The 20,869-nt window shown below is 37.9% G+C and overlaps 1 protein-coding gene across 1 annotated transcript in view; it reads left to right on the top strand.

Moving 5' to 3' along the window:
* LOC150090874 (uncharacterized) overlaps positions 1 to 20,869 on the top strand; it is a 628,907-nt gene that overhangs the window by 185,856 nt on the left and 422,182 nt on the right. Inside the window, exon 8 of the mRNA XM_090375379.1 lies at positions 6,121 to 6,282. Coding sequence (XP_090231505.1) covers positions 6,121 to 6,282 — 162 coding nt within the window. The remainder of the gene's footprint in view (positions 1 to 6,120; positions 6,283 to 20,869) is intronic.

Raw genomic sequence — 20,869 nt, 5'->3', positions numbered from 1 at the left:
GCTCATCCTGTCAGATGCAACTTACAGGGCACCTCTGTAGTCAGGTGGGCAGGAGCAACAGTGCGTAGCACACGCTTCTTGATTAGACCGGGGTTCAAGCCCATCACCACCAAATACAGAGGATGTGGAAAGGTCGGAATGACCACCGCATATCCCGGGAGCAATATGGCCTTAGTTGCTAATGCTCTTAAAAACCAAATAACAAACAAACAACAAGCAACTTACAGTCCTTCATTTTCTGGTTGATTGTGCCTCACATTCAACCATCCATCAAACACTTTTCAGTCACTCTCCACGTTGAAAATATCAGCTGATTTATCTCATTTCTTAGGAAATGAAGCAAATATTGAACTTTTATTGTATCTAAAACATATTGGCTTGTACAGAAGCATATAATTTAACCTCTCTAAGGATATGCTTCTTGTGAATTAACGATAAACAGACGTAATTTGGCCTTAGTAGCCCTTGTGTGTCATTAAACCGAATAACAACAACAACAAATCTTCCAAGCCCGGATGAAAATCATCTTGAATGAACTTGATATGTATAGCAGTGCACCAAATAAATGATCATGTTGATACATCACTACTTTCTTGAAAAGCAATCTTTTATGCTCTTCTTGATCATGTGGAAGTACATGAACAAGAAGTGCATCAAGAAGAGCATAAGAGACTGCTTAAAGGGATTCTAGATAGAGAAGAATGTCTTGGATTCTAGACAGAGAAGAATACCTTAATGCCAAATCTCCAAGCAATGAAAATAAAAAAAAAAAAAAAAAAATCAGGAATTTTCTAGGCATGTTGAATTATCACAAATTTGTGCCAGGTTGGTGAGTAATTGAGCCCATTTTCTCAACTAACCAAAAAAGATCAAGACCATGAGATCTAGAGTAGCAGAATTCTTTTGATTTACTCAAAAAAATATACAATATAGCTATACAATACAGTGTACCCTGCTTTACACCAGTATCGTTAAAATATCGTAATGTTGAACCCAATAACATATTGTGTTTTTTGGTAATTCATTTCAAGATCTTGCACGTTGAAATTTTCATTGTATGACTAAGCTATTTAACTCTCTAAAATGTAATTTTTAAGCTTGAAATTTTCATTGTATGACTAAGCTATTTAACTCTCTAAAATGTAATTTTTAAGGTGACGAGTGTGACTTTAAGGTCACACTCGTCATGACCTTTTATATGACCTTAAAGGTCATGAGCTTGGTTTGTAAATTACCAATTCAAATCATTAAAATGCACTTTCATCATTATCATATGTTCCATTATAAGAATCAATTTTAAACGCCTTTGTAATATTTTTCTAAAGCACATTTCTGGAGGTCACGACCATAAAACAAAAACAATTTGCACTTTTCAGTTTATTCGGCTTTTCTGTTAGTACCAGCAATTATAAACGAGTAGTAAACTCTATGTTATTGCATTTGTGAAAATACTGATAGCTGGAATTGTGTAGGTTTTTGAGTTATTATGGTGAAATGTGTTTCCCCTTTTCTGAAATCTTTGATCATATAAAAAACATAAATAAATTTTCAGAATCTTCTCTTCATTCCTTTTTTTTTTTTTTAAGCTTCGTAAACTTGTTACTCCACGCAAATCGTGTTAGTGTTAGTTGCAATTTGTGCATGCCGTTAAAAAAATGCTTATGCATGCAATCGTGCAATTTATAAATAAGAGAGAAGATTATCTTGGAAACAAGCACCTCTTGAAATATTTCTGAAGAAGACGACTCCTTGTGCAACAAACCAGCGAGTGCCCACCCAATAATGAGTGATCAACGAGTGTTCATATAGTCAATGATGATGAAGAATAAACGTTCTTTAACATTTGTAAATCGTAAATAATTTCTATATTATTATAATTTGCTTGATTTTACAGGCTACGTTTTCATTTCTTTCAATAAATCAATCATTGTTTAAACATAAACTAATTAGCTAACTAATTTCATTGTTGAGAATGTAACCTCTATTTTTAACCTTATATCTATGGGAAATAAATTCCCGTTTTATGAGTTTTCGCTTTACGAGCATGCGCTAGGAACAAATTAACTCGCGAAATCGAGAACTACCTGTACTAAACAAAATTCTAAGCTGCAAAAAAGGGTGATTGAATAATTTTGAAATTTTGCACCATTAACTTTTATTATCTGTGCCAATTAATGGAAGCAGTTGTTAGGATTATGTTTGTTTCATGATTTAACCCTTTTGTTTTTTCGTTTTTAGTAGAATTATTAAAATTGGCTTCAGATTTCTGCTTACATAAGTAATATATGCTCAGAAATATATACAGTTGATTCCGGTTATTTGGGACACATTGGGACTAGTGCATTTTGGCCCGATTAAGCGGCTGCCCCAATTATCCGAAGTTTCATGTAAATAGTTAAAAAATACAATGTAATCCCCCCTTTATAATTAGTTCACTCTACAATCAAATCATGTTACAACGAACTGACCATCTCACCATAGTAAAGTACTGTTCACTATACAATGTATAGTAAGCGCCGGTCATCGTGATCACGTTTGTGAATTGAATTTTAATTCTATTAAACAGTGATTCTAATTAGCGAAAATACGAGGAATATTGTCCACAGTCTATAAAAGCAAAGATATATTAAGCACAAATTTACCCTTTATTACCTTACCAATTAAAAAATTAAATGATATGTGAAATTCGGAAGAATATATGTGATAATCGGAATAATTAATATGTACTGTAATATGTACATACTAACTAAACTAGTTGACATTTCTGTTCACTGATATAGCCAGGTATCCATTGACATTTACGGAAACTTTTATAAACTGCACGTGACCTACTCCGCGATACGAAATGCACCCACATATCATTTGGCTGGTAGGCAATTTCACTGTAGACACCATACAGTCTGGATAGTATGTATTACTCACCACATCTACGGCGAATCGTTTGTCTCCCATCAGAGCCATGCAGGTTGAATTTCTTCTCATTCGAGAAAATAATGACTTCCACTGCTTGGGGATCAATTTGACATGCTCCTTACACCAAATTAATCGGACTTCTTTCATTTTTCGTGTGAGGAGGGCTTCCATTTTTGAAGAGGCGTCTTCTGACTGTTACTGCACTTGCTACCACTCCTGTATGTTTTTCCCATTCTCTTTTCAGCTCAGACGAAGAAGCTTTATGGTTTTTAAGACATAAACGCTTCAAAACGCGGTCCTGTTTTGGCGTAGAGACTCGTTTGCATCCGGTTCCTTTTTTCCTATCAGCAGAACCAGTATTCTTGAGTTTGGAAAGAAATCTACTCACTATCGACTGATTACAAGACACTCTATAAGCAATATGAAGGGAAGAACATCCTTTCTCATGTAAAGCAACAATAGCACTCTTCCTTCGTGGCGTCAACTGCACGTAACTCGCCATTCTGACACAAACAAGGAATGACTGCAACTCTTTCAGAGGTGCAGTCATTCCTTGTTTGTGCTTATATAGCTGAAAGTAACAGCTGATGCAATATTACGTCATCACCTATACGTGTCAATCTTATCTGATGCAATCTGTAAGAAATATTGCCATATACTTACGTTATTCGGACAACAATTACAATTTTAAGGGGTGATGCACTTTCTTTGAACACCAGTGTATATATAATTTTTTTTTCTTTCCTGGGCCGATTTTACGGTACTTTTTTTTTTTTTTTTTTTTTTTATGCATAGGTAGAACAACAATGTTAGTAGCTGCCTACTATTTTTGTGAAATAGAAGCGGTGGGTATAACAAGCAGCCAAAAAAATTCATCGGGCTTTGCTACATTCAATACAAGTAGTGACATTCGGGACGTCTGGGGTCCCTGGAGCAATCGAGTTGATCGCTGCTTCATTGGGACAATCATTTATATAAATGACGTGGATCAAATATAAATCAGCAAATGATTATAATAAAATAGTTTATTGTCAATGTTAAATACGGTTAATGATTTCGTTCATTGTCAATATAATTAATTGTAAACTGCTCGACCTAGTTCTCGCGCCAGCGTATAAACAGGATTTTTTTTTTTTTAATGAAATGCCATTTATAGATGTAAAGTAGATATACTCTAACCATTATTACTAGACATATTAATGATTAAAATAAGTGTAAATATTCTCTTTGTATATAATGAAAAATGCATCACATAAACATAATTTGATAGAAAAATATTTGTTTCCTTCTGTTGTATCTATAAGCATTGCAATGGTGACATACTCTAATAAATATATACCTTTTATAACAAAACTAACACCATTGATAAGTTAAATCAGTATCATTCTTCTTTGGATACATTTCACACATTAAACACCTTTGTGCATAATTTTATAACATCTTTACACTCCAGTAACTGTGCATGACAAAAGTGCCATGACACTTTTCTTTTTTTTCTAGCCCTTTATTTTTTTTTAATACCAAATCGCAGCAAAACAGTACTGATTAAAAGATTCACTAATTAATATCACTTATCATGATTTCGTTATTAATAGAAAACTAATCTGGATGATTTTTCCCCCCGAATTTGCTAACATTCTTTGTGGATTCTAATTTATAATAAAATAGGCCGAAATTTTTTAATGGGTTTAATATATGGATTTCACTTTCAAGTGGAATCCATATATTAAATCGATTCCACTTCTCAACATGCATTTCGTTGCATTAGTGTTAATGCAACAAAATGCATTAACACTTAGCTGCCACTTTCCACTTGGTTTTTCACAAGGTTTTGCATTGGGAAAGAGTGATCCCAAATTATACTGTTATTTGTGGGTGGGGGTCAAAATTTAAAACAGTAAAAAGATAAGCAATCAATAACAAAAAACACGGCACACACAAATTGCATGTAACACAATATGCGCAAGTGAGAATGGAGTAACGAGTTAAAGCTTTAAAAATAAGAATGAAGAGAAGATTCCATGGAACTGTAAACACATTTTACCATAATAACCCACAGAATTCCAGCTGTCAGTATTATCGCAAATTCAATAAGATTGAGTTTACTATCCGTTTATGATAGATTGCCGTAACAGAAAAGCCCAATAAACAGGTGACTGCTAATTGTTTTATGGTTGTGACCTCCAGAAATCCGACCGAACTACGTGGTACAGTCGGAGACAATCGTAGGGTAATCTCCAGTGCTACGGTCTCCTGCCCTGATTAAACGGCATTTTGTGCCAATTAAGCGAAGTAAACCCTGGCTATTTTCTCGATTGGGTTCTGTTTTTTAAGATTTGTCCCAAATAAACGGCTGCCCCGATTAACTGGTGGCCCAAATAACCGGAATCCACTATATACACAGATATAATTTTAAAATTTCACGCCCATAATGCTCTTCTCAACTTAAAAATGGAAGAGGCCATTAGTTTCATGCTTATGTTTTATGAATGACTTTTAATTTTTTCCCCAATAATATATTTTTTGTTTTTTTTTAAAATAACAAATAAAATATATAGCATAATTAATTAAAATGTTTTTGCATAAAATAAGTACTGAAGTTTATAAAGAAAAGATGAAATATTAGTATGCTGCAAGCAGAATTCCAAAAAATTAAAAACTTTCCCCATAAATAATAAACAAAATTGGGCACCTGTCAGGTACCACTCAACTCCCCCCATTGTAACTTTTTGGGGCACAACCACTGCTAGGTTAAAGAAAACCCAGAGGTTTTTTCTTCTATGGGGTTTTTTTCAAGCCCACTCCTTTTTTTATCCACACATACACACTGAGAGCAGCAGCACTATCCACTGCATTACCTGTGACCTGTATTTCTAGCAGTAAGCATCACCAATATTTGACTTTCTGTGCCAGCTCTGCAGTCACCTGTCTTTATGACCACTGATGTCTGTTGTGCATAGGCACAGTGACTGAAACACAGCATATTACTGCTTGCAGTTTCATCTTTTTAACACTTTTTGGGTCTTTCACTTCTGTGTGGTCTGTATATTTTCCATTCCACATTTCAGTTGCATGTAATTAATTATTTTGAACCAGAGCTTCCATAATGAAGCAGTTTAATTATAATTCCCTGTAAAACACAGGCATGTATAAAATAGAAAATTTTCTGTAGTTCAGAAACAAATGTACTTATTTTCTCTTCATTAGGCTATTTTCAAGAGACCTGATTTCGAATTATCACTTCGTCAGTTCTGCTCAAAACGGGGATATCAAATTGCTGTATTGATGGCAGTACATTTAAGTGAAAAAAAGAAAATGTTATTTCGGCAATTATTGGTATTTTCTCCAATTCCTGTACTTCAGCAGCAGGTAAGTGTGAATTTTAATATTTTAGTGAATTATGTTTTGTGCTTTGATCAAGAATTTCCAATTGAAAGAAAAAATTAGGAATTTATAGAACGACAGAAAGCATTAGCAAAGGCACATGATGCAAGAAAGCAAGCTTATATAGCATCAGCCAAAAAAAAAAAAAAAAAGACACCCTTATTTCACCCATCCACTCGACTCCAAATGTTTGTCAAGTTCTGCCTTGAATCTATTTAAGCTATCAACTTCTACAACGACAGATGGAAGTTTGTTTCAGCAATCAACCACCTGCTGTCTAAAGGCAAACTTCCGCACATCTATCCTACAACCATCATTCCTCAATTTGAATTTATGCCCTCTCAGGCAATTATTCTGAGCAAGAGGAAGAATCCCATCAGCATTGAGCATGCTCAAACCATTCAAGGCTTTATACACCTCAATCAGATCACCTTGCTGGTGCCTAGTCTCCAGACACTGTAATTTGCAAAACTTAAGCCTTTCTTCGTAAGAGCAACCCTTTGTTCCATTCACTAATCTTGTTGCCCTTCTCCGTACTCATTCCAACAGCTCTACATCCTTCTTAAAATGAGGCCTCCAGACCTGTATACAGTACTCAAGATGTAGTGTGATCATTGCCTTATACAAGAGGATAATCACCTCCTTATCTCTGCTAGAAAAATTCCTATATATCATTGACAATACACCATGAGCTACTCTTGCTGCCCGTCTGCACTGCTCAGAAAACTTCATATCTGCCTGCACAATTACCTCCAGGTCCTTTTCATTCTCTACCACTGTCAGTGTAGTACCACAGAGTTGATACGTTACTCTGGGATTACTGCTTCCCATGTAGTACTTTACATTTGTCAATGTTAAACTTCATTTGCCACCTCTCAGCCATATGCTCAACTTTTCTAGATCCTGTTGCAGCAGTGTACTGTCATTAGTGTCATTAACAACCCTGCCAACCTTCGTATCGTCTGCAAACTTGGACATTAAGCCTGATATACCATCATCAGTATCATTTATAAATACAGAAAACAACAATGGACCCAGCACTGAACCCTGAGGGACTCCACTAATAACATTAGTCCACGAAGAGCAGTGTCTGCTGATTACTACTTGCTGTCTTCTCCCACTCAACCATCCCTTTATCCATTGGAGCAATTTGCCTCCAATGCCACACTGCTCCAATTTGTGCAGCAGTCTTCCATGTGCAATAGTATTAAAGGTTTTTCTAAGATCCAAATATGTGATATCAAAGTTATTCTTTGCTTCCAGTTCCTTTGTGACTACATCATAGTATCCAATCAAATTAGTCAGACAAGACTTCCCCTTAACAAACCCATGCTGTGACCGAGCTATAACTGAAGTCCTGTCTAGATGATCCTGCAATGCTTCTTTAACCAGTGCCTTCATTAATTTTCCTGGAACAGAAGTTAAACTAACAGGTCTGTAATTACCTATGTCTACCTTTGATCCTCCTTTGTGGATTGGGGTCACATTTGCACATCTCCAGTCCATGGGTACCTCCCCCTGAGTCCAGGGAAGCTCTCATAATTATGGCTAAGGGTTTGCTTACTTCCTTTGCCACCTCTTTTAATAAAACTGGATAGATTCCATCCACCCCAGGTGCCTTTCTTGTGTTTATCTTCAACAATTTCTCCTCCACTTTACTCTCAGTTATTACAAGGTTATCTAGGCTACTGCCAGAGTTGAATACATCTCTGGAATTCTCCTCCCTGAATAACTCCTCATGTGTGAATGTTGACGCAAAATACTCATTCAGTTTATCAGCTACCTGAGCATGATCATCAATAGTCAACCCATCTATGTGAAGCAGTCCAATCTGATCCATCCATTTCCTTCTAGAGTTTACGTAAGTGAAGAACTCTTTGCTGTTTTTCTTTGCATCCTTTGCCAAAGATTTCTCGTAATCTGCCTTTGCCTGCCTAACCTCCTTTGTAACTTGGTTACAGACCAACTTATATCTATCATAGGTTTCTGTGTCACATGTAAATTTATAAATATCCCATGCATTTTTCTTCTCTGTCACATGTCTAATTAGTTCGTCTGACATCCATTTAGGCCTAAATCTTGAACAATATTTCTTTGTTTATATGAAAAGCCTAGTAGCTTCCAAGATTAATTCTTCGAATGCTACCCATTTTGAATTTGCTGTTGGTAATGAGTTGGTTCCACCGTATAGAATTTAAATACTGTCTCAGACCACCATAGTCACCTTTAGGAAAGCAAAAACCCTTACCTTTACCCTTGATGGTAGTTACCTCTTTGAGTAAATCCGACTTCAGCACACTGTGATCACTGCCACCTAGTGGTTCCTTTATCTGCAGATTCTTGATGCATGAAGAATTATTACTGATAATCAGATCAAAAGTATTACTCTCTCTAGTTACCTCCCGAACATGCTGCTGTAGAAAACAATCATCCAATAAACCCACAAAAGCCTTGCTAGTGTGTGAGTGACCAACCCGCAAATTCCAGTCAATATCCACGAAATTAAAATCCCCCATTATAAGACACTCTAATTTACTGGTCCACTCTATTTCTCTGCACAATTGCTCATTATACTCCTTAGATTCATTAGGCCTATAACACACACCTACTCTCATTTTTCCTTTCCCAGTGTTTATGTCACACCAACAGACTCAACATTGCATTGTCCACCAATGTCAGTTGGATGCACTTCCTTATATTTTGTGTTTCTTAACTAACAGCATAACCCCTCCTCCCTTACTGTCCTGTCTATCCTTTCTGTACACATTGTACTTCCCAAATTCCAGTTCTGCACTGCTTATGTCTGTGTGACACCATGTCTTTGATATCCTAACAATATCTGCCTTTGATGCCTTGACTAGAACTTCAAGCTCATAGAGTTTATTAACTATACTCCTAGCATTGGTGTACATGCAAGTATACATGCATCTGGTACTTCTCTTAGTTACCCTAACACAGCCCATGTATTTACTTGTTCCACTGACTTCCAATGAAAAAGAACTATTTACTTTCCTAAATCGTATAGGAATATATCATAAAATATAGTTATCATAATTAAGCTAATATTTCATATTCACCATTAGAAAGACACAATATGGCCCTAGCAGCCTATGTGTCGTTAAACCCAACAACAACAACTCCCAGCAGTCCTGTAAGTTCCCATTGTTTTCTTTCCAGGCTGCTGCTCATTCCAATAGAAGCAGTGCAAGAATCACTTTCATCTCTGCCAGTGGCTACTGTTAATCTATTAGTCCTTGTATCTCCCAAGCTAGCAGTTTTCCGACTCGCCTAACACTGCCTCGATAGCATCAGCAAATATTCTTGCACCCTTTCTATTTTAGTGTATCCCATCCCTGTAGAAGCAGTCTCTCCTGTTAACAAGTACAGACCAGGCTGAGAAAAATTCTACCCCTTGAGCCTTGCACAATCTCTCCAGGGCCGAATTGATCGACAAGGAGCTCATCATATACTCCCTCCTATCGTGTCTGGGCAGAATTACAGACACTTTCAAGTTCAACCCTAACTCACAGCTTTTTTTCAGCATTTTCTTGTACTTGTTAAGTAATTCTGCCGGTCTCCTACTCTTAATATCATTGGTGCCAATGTGTAAAACAATATCACCCTTTGTGCCATTAAAGGATGATATCTGCCCTACAACGTCATCAACCTTTTCCCCTGGCAGACATACCCTGTTCCTGTTCCATCTATCCTTTTTGCACAATATGTTCCCTGTTTCCCTGACAATAGAGGCACCTACAACAACTAGTTCCTTTTGGACCAGCGCATTCTGCCTTGGCAGTTGTCGCTGTGTTGCGTGATGTTCAAGTGCAAGCTCTGGCAGGGCAGCTGAGAGCTTGATTGGGCCCCTCAATTTAAATCCTTTGAGGGCATCCACCCTGACGTTTAAGCTCTCAATAAGCCGATAACAATGCCGAGTTGGCGCTTGATTTCCTTGCACTCCTTACATCACGCACACACGAAGACATTCCCCTTGGCAATATGTCCCATTCCTGATTGTTCCACAAACATCAAACAAGTAGTGCCTTTCAATAGCCTGTGATTCAGAGGACAACTGCCCCCCCCCCCCCCCCCCCAGTTCTCTCCTGAGCCACAGCACTTCCACTAGTTTAAACCAAGGAAACCATTAGGAAACCAAGGGTTGAGATATATTAGTCTTCTCCAATTTATTTTTGTTGTGCAATGTTTAATCCCAAAGTTAATTACATTTAAAATATGCAATTTTTAATTTGCACTAGACTTACTGCTAGTTATGTTAGACCAAACTTGTTGCTGACACGTTAGGAGCTTCAACTAGTACATCATCTAGCTGCTTCTGCTAGCTGTGACTGATGAGCATATTTAATAGTCATGTGGGAATGCTGCTGAGACCATGCTTTATCAAGGAGTTGAGTTAACTCCGATTTATTTCTTCTTCTTTGTTAACAATTTCATCAATGATGCTTAATGCCTTCTCCATCCTCACAATTTTTACTTTAATGAATCAGGAATAGTCAAACTAATAAAATAAGCTCCCCTGCTGGGAGGATGGGCTCTCAAAATTTCCTGTTTTTAGATGGCTTTTTTTTTTTTTTTTTTTCATTTCAAGAAAAAAAAGGTGTTTCAGCCTCATTGAGGTTATTTTGAAATCCTTAGAAAGCTCTACTTATTTTTCTAATGGAATCTCAACCCCTGGTTTCCTAATCACCACTCATATCACTTGTCTTAAAGTTGTTTAATCCCAATTTGGATTAAACTGTTGATCTGTTGAATTGAATGCTGTGAACCGTTTATAAATTCCTGGCTGAATACTTCAAACCTAAACTGTATTATTGAGTAGTGTTCTAAACTAAGACTCTCCATATTGCATGCTGTCTGGGATGTTAAATGCAATTTAACTACAATTGCTAGTAGAAGCATTGTTCTTAATTATGTCTAATACCTAATCAAAATTTGTTTAATACATAAAATTTAGTTAATTATTAATGTTTTCTATTTCCTGTGTTGAGATCAGTCTCAACCCCTGTAGGGATTATTCTTATTTTCACATTAACAGACATACCACAGTATTAACTACCAAGTAGTTTGTGTTTGTTCGCATTGGCCACTTTATTCATGTGTGTGTGCGCGCATGTGCACTCTGTAACTGAGTGGTTAGGAGTGGAAGTGCAATAGCACATACTCTTTTTTGAGTATATGGGGGATTCAAGCCCATGACTGCTGTGTGCACTATGATCTCCATTGTCAGTGTGCCAATAAACACCAATACAACCAACCAATCAGCCCCTGACTGCTAAATACGGTTGATCTACCAACCCACACTAGACCAGCATGGCAGATTATGGTCCCTTTCTCACAACATGTCTTATTGAGGAGGTCTCCATCCTGCAGTGGCTGCAGATTTATTTATTTTGCTTCCATTCTAGCCCAGTTTTTAGTGGATCTCCCATAACTGACATTACTTTCTTAGTAATATCAGAAGTGTTGTCAGTAAAATGAGTGAATTCAAATTGCTGGTTAGGATAAGTAACGCTAACATAACAGGGTTTACAGAAATGTGGTGCCACCCAGAGATAGGGGATAACGAGTTTCAGTATGGTATGTACAATGTATTTAGGAAGGATGGGGCAGATAGAAGAGGTGATGGGGTCATGCTTCTTATCAAAAGTAGCCTGAGGGTGATGAAAGCTTTCCTGGATTCAGACATTTCATATGCTAGTGTAGAAACTGTATGGTGCGAGATAGTTGGAAGCAAAGGCATAACGATTGTGGGAGTAATCTACAGGCTTGGTGATTGTGAAGATTACGATGAGAGCCTCTACATTCAAATGGAATGGGCAGGTAAGCATGACTGTCTTATTATGGGTGATTTTAATTTGCCTCTAATTGATTGGGGCAAATGGGTAGGAAACTCGACATGGGGGGGGACAAAACTTTTAAATTAACTAGACATGGGGGAGACAAAACTTTTAAATTAACTAGATGACGTACAAGTTAATGCAATTGCATCATTTCTGTACATAGCCAACTATTTAAGTAGTTATAAATTGGCATCATTAAGTATATCTCATTGTGAATGCCTTCACAATGAGTTGCCACGATATTGCACTACCTCGAATAAGTAATGCTTCACCATAAGAAAAGACTATTGTTACTTTTTCTCAGCGGATACCATCACCCATACAGCACCGTTTCAGAGCTTATTGGCTTCTCATCAGTGGGTGAGCAGGTACCCTGGTGTTGCAATGATGATAGACAGTTGCAAAGTATAACTCCACAATATGAGAGATGCCTGATGGTGTGGAGTAATTTAGATTACAGAATAGTTTAGGGCTAAATCCTCAGGTTACGTAGGGAGTTAATTGATATACAAGTTAGTACAAATGCATCATTTCTGTATGTAGCCAACTACTAAGTAGTTATAAATTGGCATCATTAAGTATATCTCATATTGTAAATACCTTCACAGTGAGTTGCCATGATATTGCACTACCTTGAATAAGTAACGCTTCACCATAGAAGAAGACTTGTTACTTATTCTCAGCAGATACCATCACTCATACGGCACTGTTTATGGGTGACGGTATCAGTATGGATGTTAACTCCCTACGTAACCTGAGGTTTTAGCCCTAAACTATTCTGTAATCTAAATAACTCCACACCATCAGGCATCTCTCATATTTTGGAGTTATATTTCACAACTGGGCTGTCATCATTGCAACACCAGGATATCTGCCCACCCACTGATGAGGAGCCAGTAAGCTCCGAAATGGTGCCGTATGGGTGATGGTATCTGCTGAGATTAAGTAACAATAGTCTTCTCCTCTGGTTGAAGCATTATTTATTCAAGGTAGTGCAATATCATGGCAACTCATTGTGAAGGTATTCACAATATGAGATATACTCAATGATGCCAATTTATAACTACTTAAGTGGTTGGCTACGTACAGAAATGTAGTTGCACTAAATTGTACGTCAGTTAACGTCCTTATGTAACCTGAGGCTTTAGCCCTAAACTGTTCTGTAATCAACTAGATGATTGTTATTTGTATCAACATGTCAGGGAAAGTACTAGGGAAAAGAATATTCTAGATCTGATCATCACTCGTGAATCAGATGACATAATAGGGCTTGACAGTACAGGAATGTGTAGAAGGAAGTGATCATGGAGTTCTATGATGGATAATGAAAAGAGAGGTAGCAGTAATTAAAGGCAAAAAAATGGGTTATAATTTCAGGAAAGGAAATTATAACAGCTTACGGTGCTACATGGCTTCTATGCCATGTAGCACCGTAAGCTCATTGGAAAAGTGCCAATGTATTCCAATACATAAGGGCAGTTTCAAGAGTGTAGTGGGAAATTAGTAACCAGTCAGTCTAACATCAGTCAGTAGTAGGGAAAAACGTGGAGGGAATGATCAAGGGTGGAATTCAGAAGCATTTAGATAGAAATGGAATTCTGAAAGATACGCAGCTTCTTTATTTTTTTAACAAATCATGTTAAATCATGTTTAACAAATCTCATTAGCTATTTTCACTGGGTCACTAGTGAGCTTGATTTAACGAGTAATTTTGACATTGTTTATTTAGATTTCAGCAAAGCATTTGACTTATTCCCAGATGAATGGCTACTTTATAAGCTGGAACAGGTTGGAATCACAGGGAAAATCCTTAAATGAATAGCAAAGTGGCTTCAGGGTAGGAGTCTGAGAGTTGTGATAAATGGTTATTCCTCAGGTTGGGTTTGTGTAGTGGGGGGGAGAGATAGTTGAGAACATAAGGCAACACTATGTTATGGTTTTCTGTTATGGCTGTCTAAGGACACATGTGCCAACAGTGAAAGATCCTGGATTTATGCTCTTTAGAAATGACTGTTTATCTATGAGTCAACTAAAAGTAACTTATCATTTTTAATTGAATAATGTTATTCTATTAAAAATGGGATACCATTTATGCAGACCATTTAATCATACTTCACAGTGCTAACAGTGGTAAACAATGGAACATGCAGATTTGTGTACTGCATGTCTGGTATCTGCTTTTGTTCAAAACACATGACATTAGTTAGTTGAATATATTTCGATGTCGGGTTGAATTTGAAAGTGTCTGCAATTCTGCCCAGACACGATAGGAGGGAGTATATAATGAGAGCCTTGTCGATCAATTCGGCCCTGGAAAGATTGTGCAAGGCTCAAGGGGTAGAATTTTTTTCAGCCTGGACTGTACTTGTTAACAGGAGAGATTGCTTCTACAGGGATGGGATACACTTAAATAGAAAGGGTGCAAGAATATTTGCTGATGCTATCGAGGCAGTGTTAGGTGGGTCGGAAAACTGCTAGCTTGGGGGGAGACAAAGACCAATAGATTGACAGTAGCCACTGGCAGAGGTGAAAGAGATTCTTGCACTGCTTCTATTAGAATGAGCAGAAGCCTGAAAAACAAGATGCATGATATTTCAGAGACTGCTGGGAACCATTGCGGTACAAGTAAACACATGGGTTGTGTTAGGGTAGCTAACAATAGAAACAGGTGCAGGTATACTTGCGTGTACACCAATGCTAGGAGTTTAGTAAATAAATTTGATGAATTTGAGGTATTGCTCAAAACATCAAAGGCAGATATTGTTGAGATATCAGAGACGTGGTGTCACACAGATATAAGGGATGCAGAACTGGAATTTGGGGAGTACAACGTCTACAGAAAGGATAGACTGGATAGGAAGGGGGGAGGGGTTATGCTATTAGTTAAGAAACACAATAAAAAACCAAGGAAGTGAAGCCAGTCGACATCGCTGGACAGTGCAGTGTTGAGTTAGTTTGGTGTGACATAAGCATTGGGAGATCAAAATTGAGAGTAGGAGTGTGCTATAGGCCTAATGACTCTGATGAGTATAATAAGAAACTGTACAGGGAAATAGAGTGGGCCAGTAAATCAGAGTCTTATAATGGGGGATTTTAATTTCCCAGATATTGACTGGAATTTGTGGGCTGGTCACTGACACACTAGCAAGGCTTTTGTGGATTTATTGGATGATTGTTTTCTACATCAGCATGTTCGGGAGGCAACTAGAGGGAGTAATACTCTTGATTTGATTATCAGCAGTGATTCTTCATGCATTAAGAATCTGCAGATAAATGAACCACTAGGTGGCAGTGATCACAGTGTGCTGAAGTGGGATTTACTCAAAGAGGTAACTACCATTAGGGGTAAAGGGAAGGGTTATTGCTTCCGTAAAGGCTACTACGATGGACTGAGACAGTATTTAAATTCTATACAGTGGGACCAACTGATGATGTTACCAACAGCAAATTCAAAATGGGAAGCATTCAAAGAACTTATCTTGGAAGCTACTAGGCTTTACATACCAACTAAGAAATATTGTTCAAGGTTTAGGCCAAAATGGATGTCAGATGAACTAATGAGGCATATGGCCGAGAAGAAAAATGCATGGGATACTTACAAATTAACACATGACACAGAAGCCTATGATAGATACAAGTTGATATGCAACCAAGTTACAAAGGAGGTTAGGCAGGCGAAGGCAGATTACGAGAAATCCTTGGCAAGGGATGCAAAGAAAAACAGCAAAGAGTTCTTTACTTATGTAAACTCTAGAAGGAAGGGGATGAATCAGATTGGTCCACTTGATATTGATGGGTCAATTGTTGATGATCCTGCTCAGGTAGCTAACAAACTAAATGAATATTTTGCATCGACATTCACACATGAGGAGTTATTCAGCAAGGGGAATGCCAGAGGTGTATTCAACTCTAGCAGTAAGCTACAGAATCTTGAAATAACTGAGAGTAAGGTGGAGGAGAGGTTGTTGAAGATAAACACAAGAAAGGCACCCGGGGTGGATGGGATCTATCCAGTTATATTAAAGGAGGCAGCAAAGGAAGTAAGCAAACCCTTAGCCATAATTATGAGAGCTTCCTTGGACTCAGGGGAGGTACCCATAGACTGGAAATGTGCAAATGTGACCCCAATTCACAAAGGAGGATCAAAGGCTGACACAAGTAATTATAGACCTGTGAGCTTAACTTCTGTTCCAGGAAAATTAATGGAGGCACTGGTTAAAGAAGCACTGCAGGATCATTTAGACAGGACTTCAGTTATAGCTCGGACACAGCATGGTTTTGTTAAGGGGAAGTCTTGCCTGACCAATTTGATTGGATACTATGATGCAGTCACAAAAGAACTGAATGCAGGGAATAGCTTTGATATTATATACTTGGATCTTAGAAAGGCTTTTGATACTGTTGCACATGGAAGACTGCTACACAAATTGGAGCAGTGTGACATTGGAGACAAATTGCTGCTATGGATAAAGGGGTGGTTGAGGGGGAGAAGACAGAGAGTGGTAATCAATGGACACTGCTCATCGTGGACTAATGTTATTATTGGAGTCCCTCAGGGCTCAGTGTTGGGTCCATTATTGTTTTCTGTATTTATAAATGATATTGATGATGGTATATTAAGCTTAATTTCCAAGTTTGCAGACGATACAAAGGTTGGCAGGGTTGTCAAGGACACTACTGACACTATGCTACTGCAACAGGATCTGGAAAGGTTGAGCAGATGGGCTGAGAGGTGGCAAATGAAGTTTAACATTGACAAATGTAAAGTACTACACATGGGAAACAGCAACCCCAGAGCAACGTATCAACTCTGTGGTACTACACTGACAGTGGTAGAGAATGAAAGGGACTTGGGGGTGGTTGTGCAGGCAGATATGAAGTTCTCTGAGCAGTGCAGACGGGCTGCAAGAGTAGCTCATGGAGTATTGTCAATGATATACAGGAATTTTTCCAGCAGGGATAAGGAAGTGATTATTCCCTTGTATAAGGCAATGGTCAGGCCACACCTAGAGTACTGTATACAGGTCTGGAGGCCTCATTTCAAGAAGGATGTAGAGCTGCTGGAACGAGTACAGAGAAGGGCAACAAGATTAGTGAATGGAACATAGGGGTGCTCTTACGAAGAAAGGCTTAAGTTTTGCAAATTACAGTGTCTGGAGACTAGGCACCAGCGAGGTGATCTGATAGAGGTGTATAAAGCCTTGAATGGTTTGAGCATGCTCAATGCTGATGGGATTCTTCCTCTAGCTCAGAAAAATCACCTGAGAGGGCATAAATTCAAATTGAGGAAAGACAGATGTAGGATAGACGTGCGGAAATTTGCCTTTAGCCAGCGGGGTGGTTGGTTGGTGGAACAGACTTCCATCCCTTGTAGTGGAGGTTGATAGCCTAAATAAGTTTAAGGCTCAGCTGGACAGGTATTTTGAACGAACAGAGGGGTGAAGTGGAAGTGGGTTTTTTTTTTTTTTTTTTGGCTGATGCTGCATAAGCTTGCTTTCTTGCATCAAATGCCTCTACTAATGCTAATGCTAATATTCAATGCATGTCGTCATCACAGTTTTGTGACTCACCCAATAAGTTTGTGACCACCTTCAGACCTGTTTGGATCGTGCCTCAGACAACAAGTGGCCTAAATTAGCAACTTCATATAATGATGAATAAATGTACTGAGTCTAAATGTGCAGCTAAGCAATGTGTTTCCTTGGATGAGAAACTTCTAATGGGTAGGATAATGTCTGTTACATGTATTAAAAAACCTATATTAGTGGTCTATATTAATCAGTCTAAACTGCTAAACTTCCACCTCATTACTAAACTGCTGCCTAATGCAGCAGTCTAGTAATGAGGTAGGATGCTATTTCAGTGCTGCAATTGAAGTAGTTTGAGAAAATAAAGTAGTACTGCATTATGTTTAATGACAGAAAAAAAACAGACATTATGTTTATGAAAGAAAAATATAAAAAAGATTTTATTTATGATGGGAAAACTTTAAAAAAGATGTTTATCACCGAAAAAAAAATGTAGAGATGCATTGTTTTCTGAAACTACTTCCATTCCTGCATTGAAACAGTACCCTGCTCTAATAAAAAGAAAATAAAATCTAAACTACTTTTATTTTTATTCATGTATGCAGATCTCCCTGGACCATTGTTAAAAATATCCCATGAGGTACTTAGGATTCTGTTTATTTTTAATTCTTGGTTTTGTTATTTTTTTAAATGGAGCATTGCTGAATAAATTTGTAGGTAATAGCTTTAGTATGTAATAGCTGTCAAATTAATAGAGTAAGCTTATCTGCAAAAAGATCTAAACCTCCCAAACACTTACTCATTCATTTCATAAATATACGTGGTCTCAATTCTAATCTCAATGATGTCCATTTCCACTTGCAGTCTGCCAAACCCCATGTACTTTTTCTGACAGAATCTCAGTTAACAGTTGATTCAACTACTGCTCATCTTAGTTGCCCAAATTATTCGCTGTATGATTCCTTTCGCCTCAAAGGTGGTACTTGTGCACATGTCCGTTTCGATATTGGTAATTTGGAATCTCCTCTCTTCGATGTTCTCTAGCTTAAAATCTCTCTACCTTATTGTGTCAAATTCATATGTTGTCTCTACCGTTCTCTCAACTCCACTAATCACTTGGAGCTCTTTGACTTCCTCTCTTTGCAACTTGACTTTCTCCAGTCTAACTTTCATAACAGTGAGGTAATTTTCCTTGGTGATTTTAATGTTCACATGGTCGAGATGCTGAGGTTTTAGCAATTACTAATGACCTTGCATAGATTGTTCATTTACCTTCAAGAATACCAGACAATCCTAACCATACAGCCAACACGCTTGATCTGTTTCTCACAAACAACCCTTCTAAGTACACGGTCGAAGTGAGAGGTCCTTTAGGTACCTCAGATCTCAACTCGGTGATTGTCTCTTCTCCAATGGAGCCTTTATCTCATGGCTATTCCCAACCTCGTGTTGTTTGGCATTACAAGAATGCAAAATGGGTGACCTGCGAGCTTTATTTTCTTCTTTTCCTTGGTCGGATTACTGTTTCAAAACTTCTGATGTCAACGTTTGCTCAGATTGTGTCAGTTAAATTATTCTTGCAGGAATGGAATCCTTTATCCTACACTCCACTTTAAGATCTCGTCCTTTATATAAACCTTGCTTTTCCAATAAATGTGCTAAGGCTGTTCATCAAGAGAAGAATGTTGCATATCGTAATTGGCTTGTTTCTAATTCTTCAGTTTCATTTTCTGCCTACACCAAAGCTCGCAACAATTGTAAAGCAGTTATTAATCAGTCCAAACTGGAGTTTGAACAGGCTAAGAGTAGAAAACTTGCTTCTTGCCCCAATGGTAGCCGAGCATTCTGGTCTCTTGCCAAAGCTATTGGCCGCAACTTTTGCCCGTCTCTGCTCCCACCTCTGTCCAAACCAGATGGTTCTGTTGTCACTTCAGCCAATGATAAAGCTGACCTGCTAGCATCCCATTTTTCTTCCAGCTCATGTATTAATGATCTTGGTAAAACACCTCCCACCATTCCCAACACGCTCCATTCAATGCCCCCTGTGGTCTTCTGTCAAAAGGATGTCAGAAGGATTTTTACGAATCTTGATGCTAAGAAAGCTGCAGGTCCCGATGGTATTTCTCCAAATGTTCTCAAAACCTGTGCTCCTGAACTTACTCCTATTCTTTGCCGCTTTTTTCACTTTCTTATTCCAAAGGTGTTTTTCATTCTGCTTGGAAATTTGGTCATATCCAGCCAGTTCCTAAAAAAGGGTGACAAATCCCTCTCATCCAATTATCATCCCATTGCAATTACTTCTACTCTTTCTAAAGTAATGGACAAATCAATTAACCGCCAACTCTTAAACTACCTAGAAACCTTCCATCTGATCAACGATCGCCAGTATGGATTCCGCCAGTGTCGATCCACTGGTGATATTCTGGCTTATGTTATCCATTTATTGACAATTCAGTGGAAAGGTTCGGTGAAACACAAGTAGTTGCTCTTGACATCTCAAAGGCTTTCGATCGTGTTTGGCATAAAGGTCTTCTAAACAACCTTCTATCTTATGGTTTGTCAACAGTTTTTTGTAATTTGTTATCCAGTTTTCTTTCTGATCGCTCACTGAGGGTGATGGTAGATGACTCTGTCTTCTAACTTCTCCACTAATGCCGGTGTACCCCAAGGTTCAGTTCTTTCACTCACTCTTTTCCTCTTGGATATTAATGACCTTCTTTTATTGACTGGAAATCCTATCCATAGTTTTGCCGATGATAGCACATTGCATTCCACTTTCCATTTTGAGAAACCTTGCCATGCTCAATCAGCTTCAACTTCTCGAAAATCTGCTCCCAATTCCTTAAATGCCGATCTTCAGGTAATTCTCCTGTGGGGCAAGACAACTTAGTTGATTTCAATCCTTCTAAAACTGAGGCTTGTCTTATATCTTGCAAAAAGGATTCTTCTGCTCCTATGCTTATCTTTGGTGACACTCCGATTTCTAGGCAAAATGATATATCTCTTTTGGGGATTACCCTGACTTCTAATCTCTCTTGGCACAAGCACATTAGAAATATTGCTTCCTCTGCATCTAAAAAACTTGGTTTTCTCTTTCACTCTTGGTGTTACTTTTCTTCCAAATAGCTGTTCACTCTATATAGATTGCAAATCAGCCCTACCATGGAATATTGTTCCCACATTTGG

The sequence above is a fragment of the Mastigoproctus giganteus genome, chromosome 1 (assembly GCF_048544385.1).
Source record: "Mastigoproctus giganteus isolate SK-2022 chromosome 1, ASM4854438v1, whole genome shotgun sequence".
Lineage (NCBI taxonomy): Eukaryota > Metazoa > Arthropoda > Arachnida > Uropygi > Thelyphonidae > Mastigoproctus > Mastigoproctus giganteus.
Note: the sequence above shows the minus strand (reverse complement) of the source record. Positions and strands in the feature narration are given on the sequence as shown.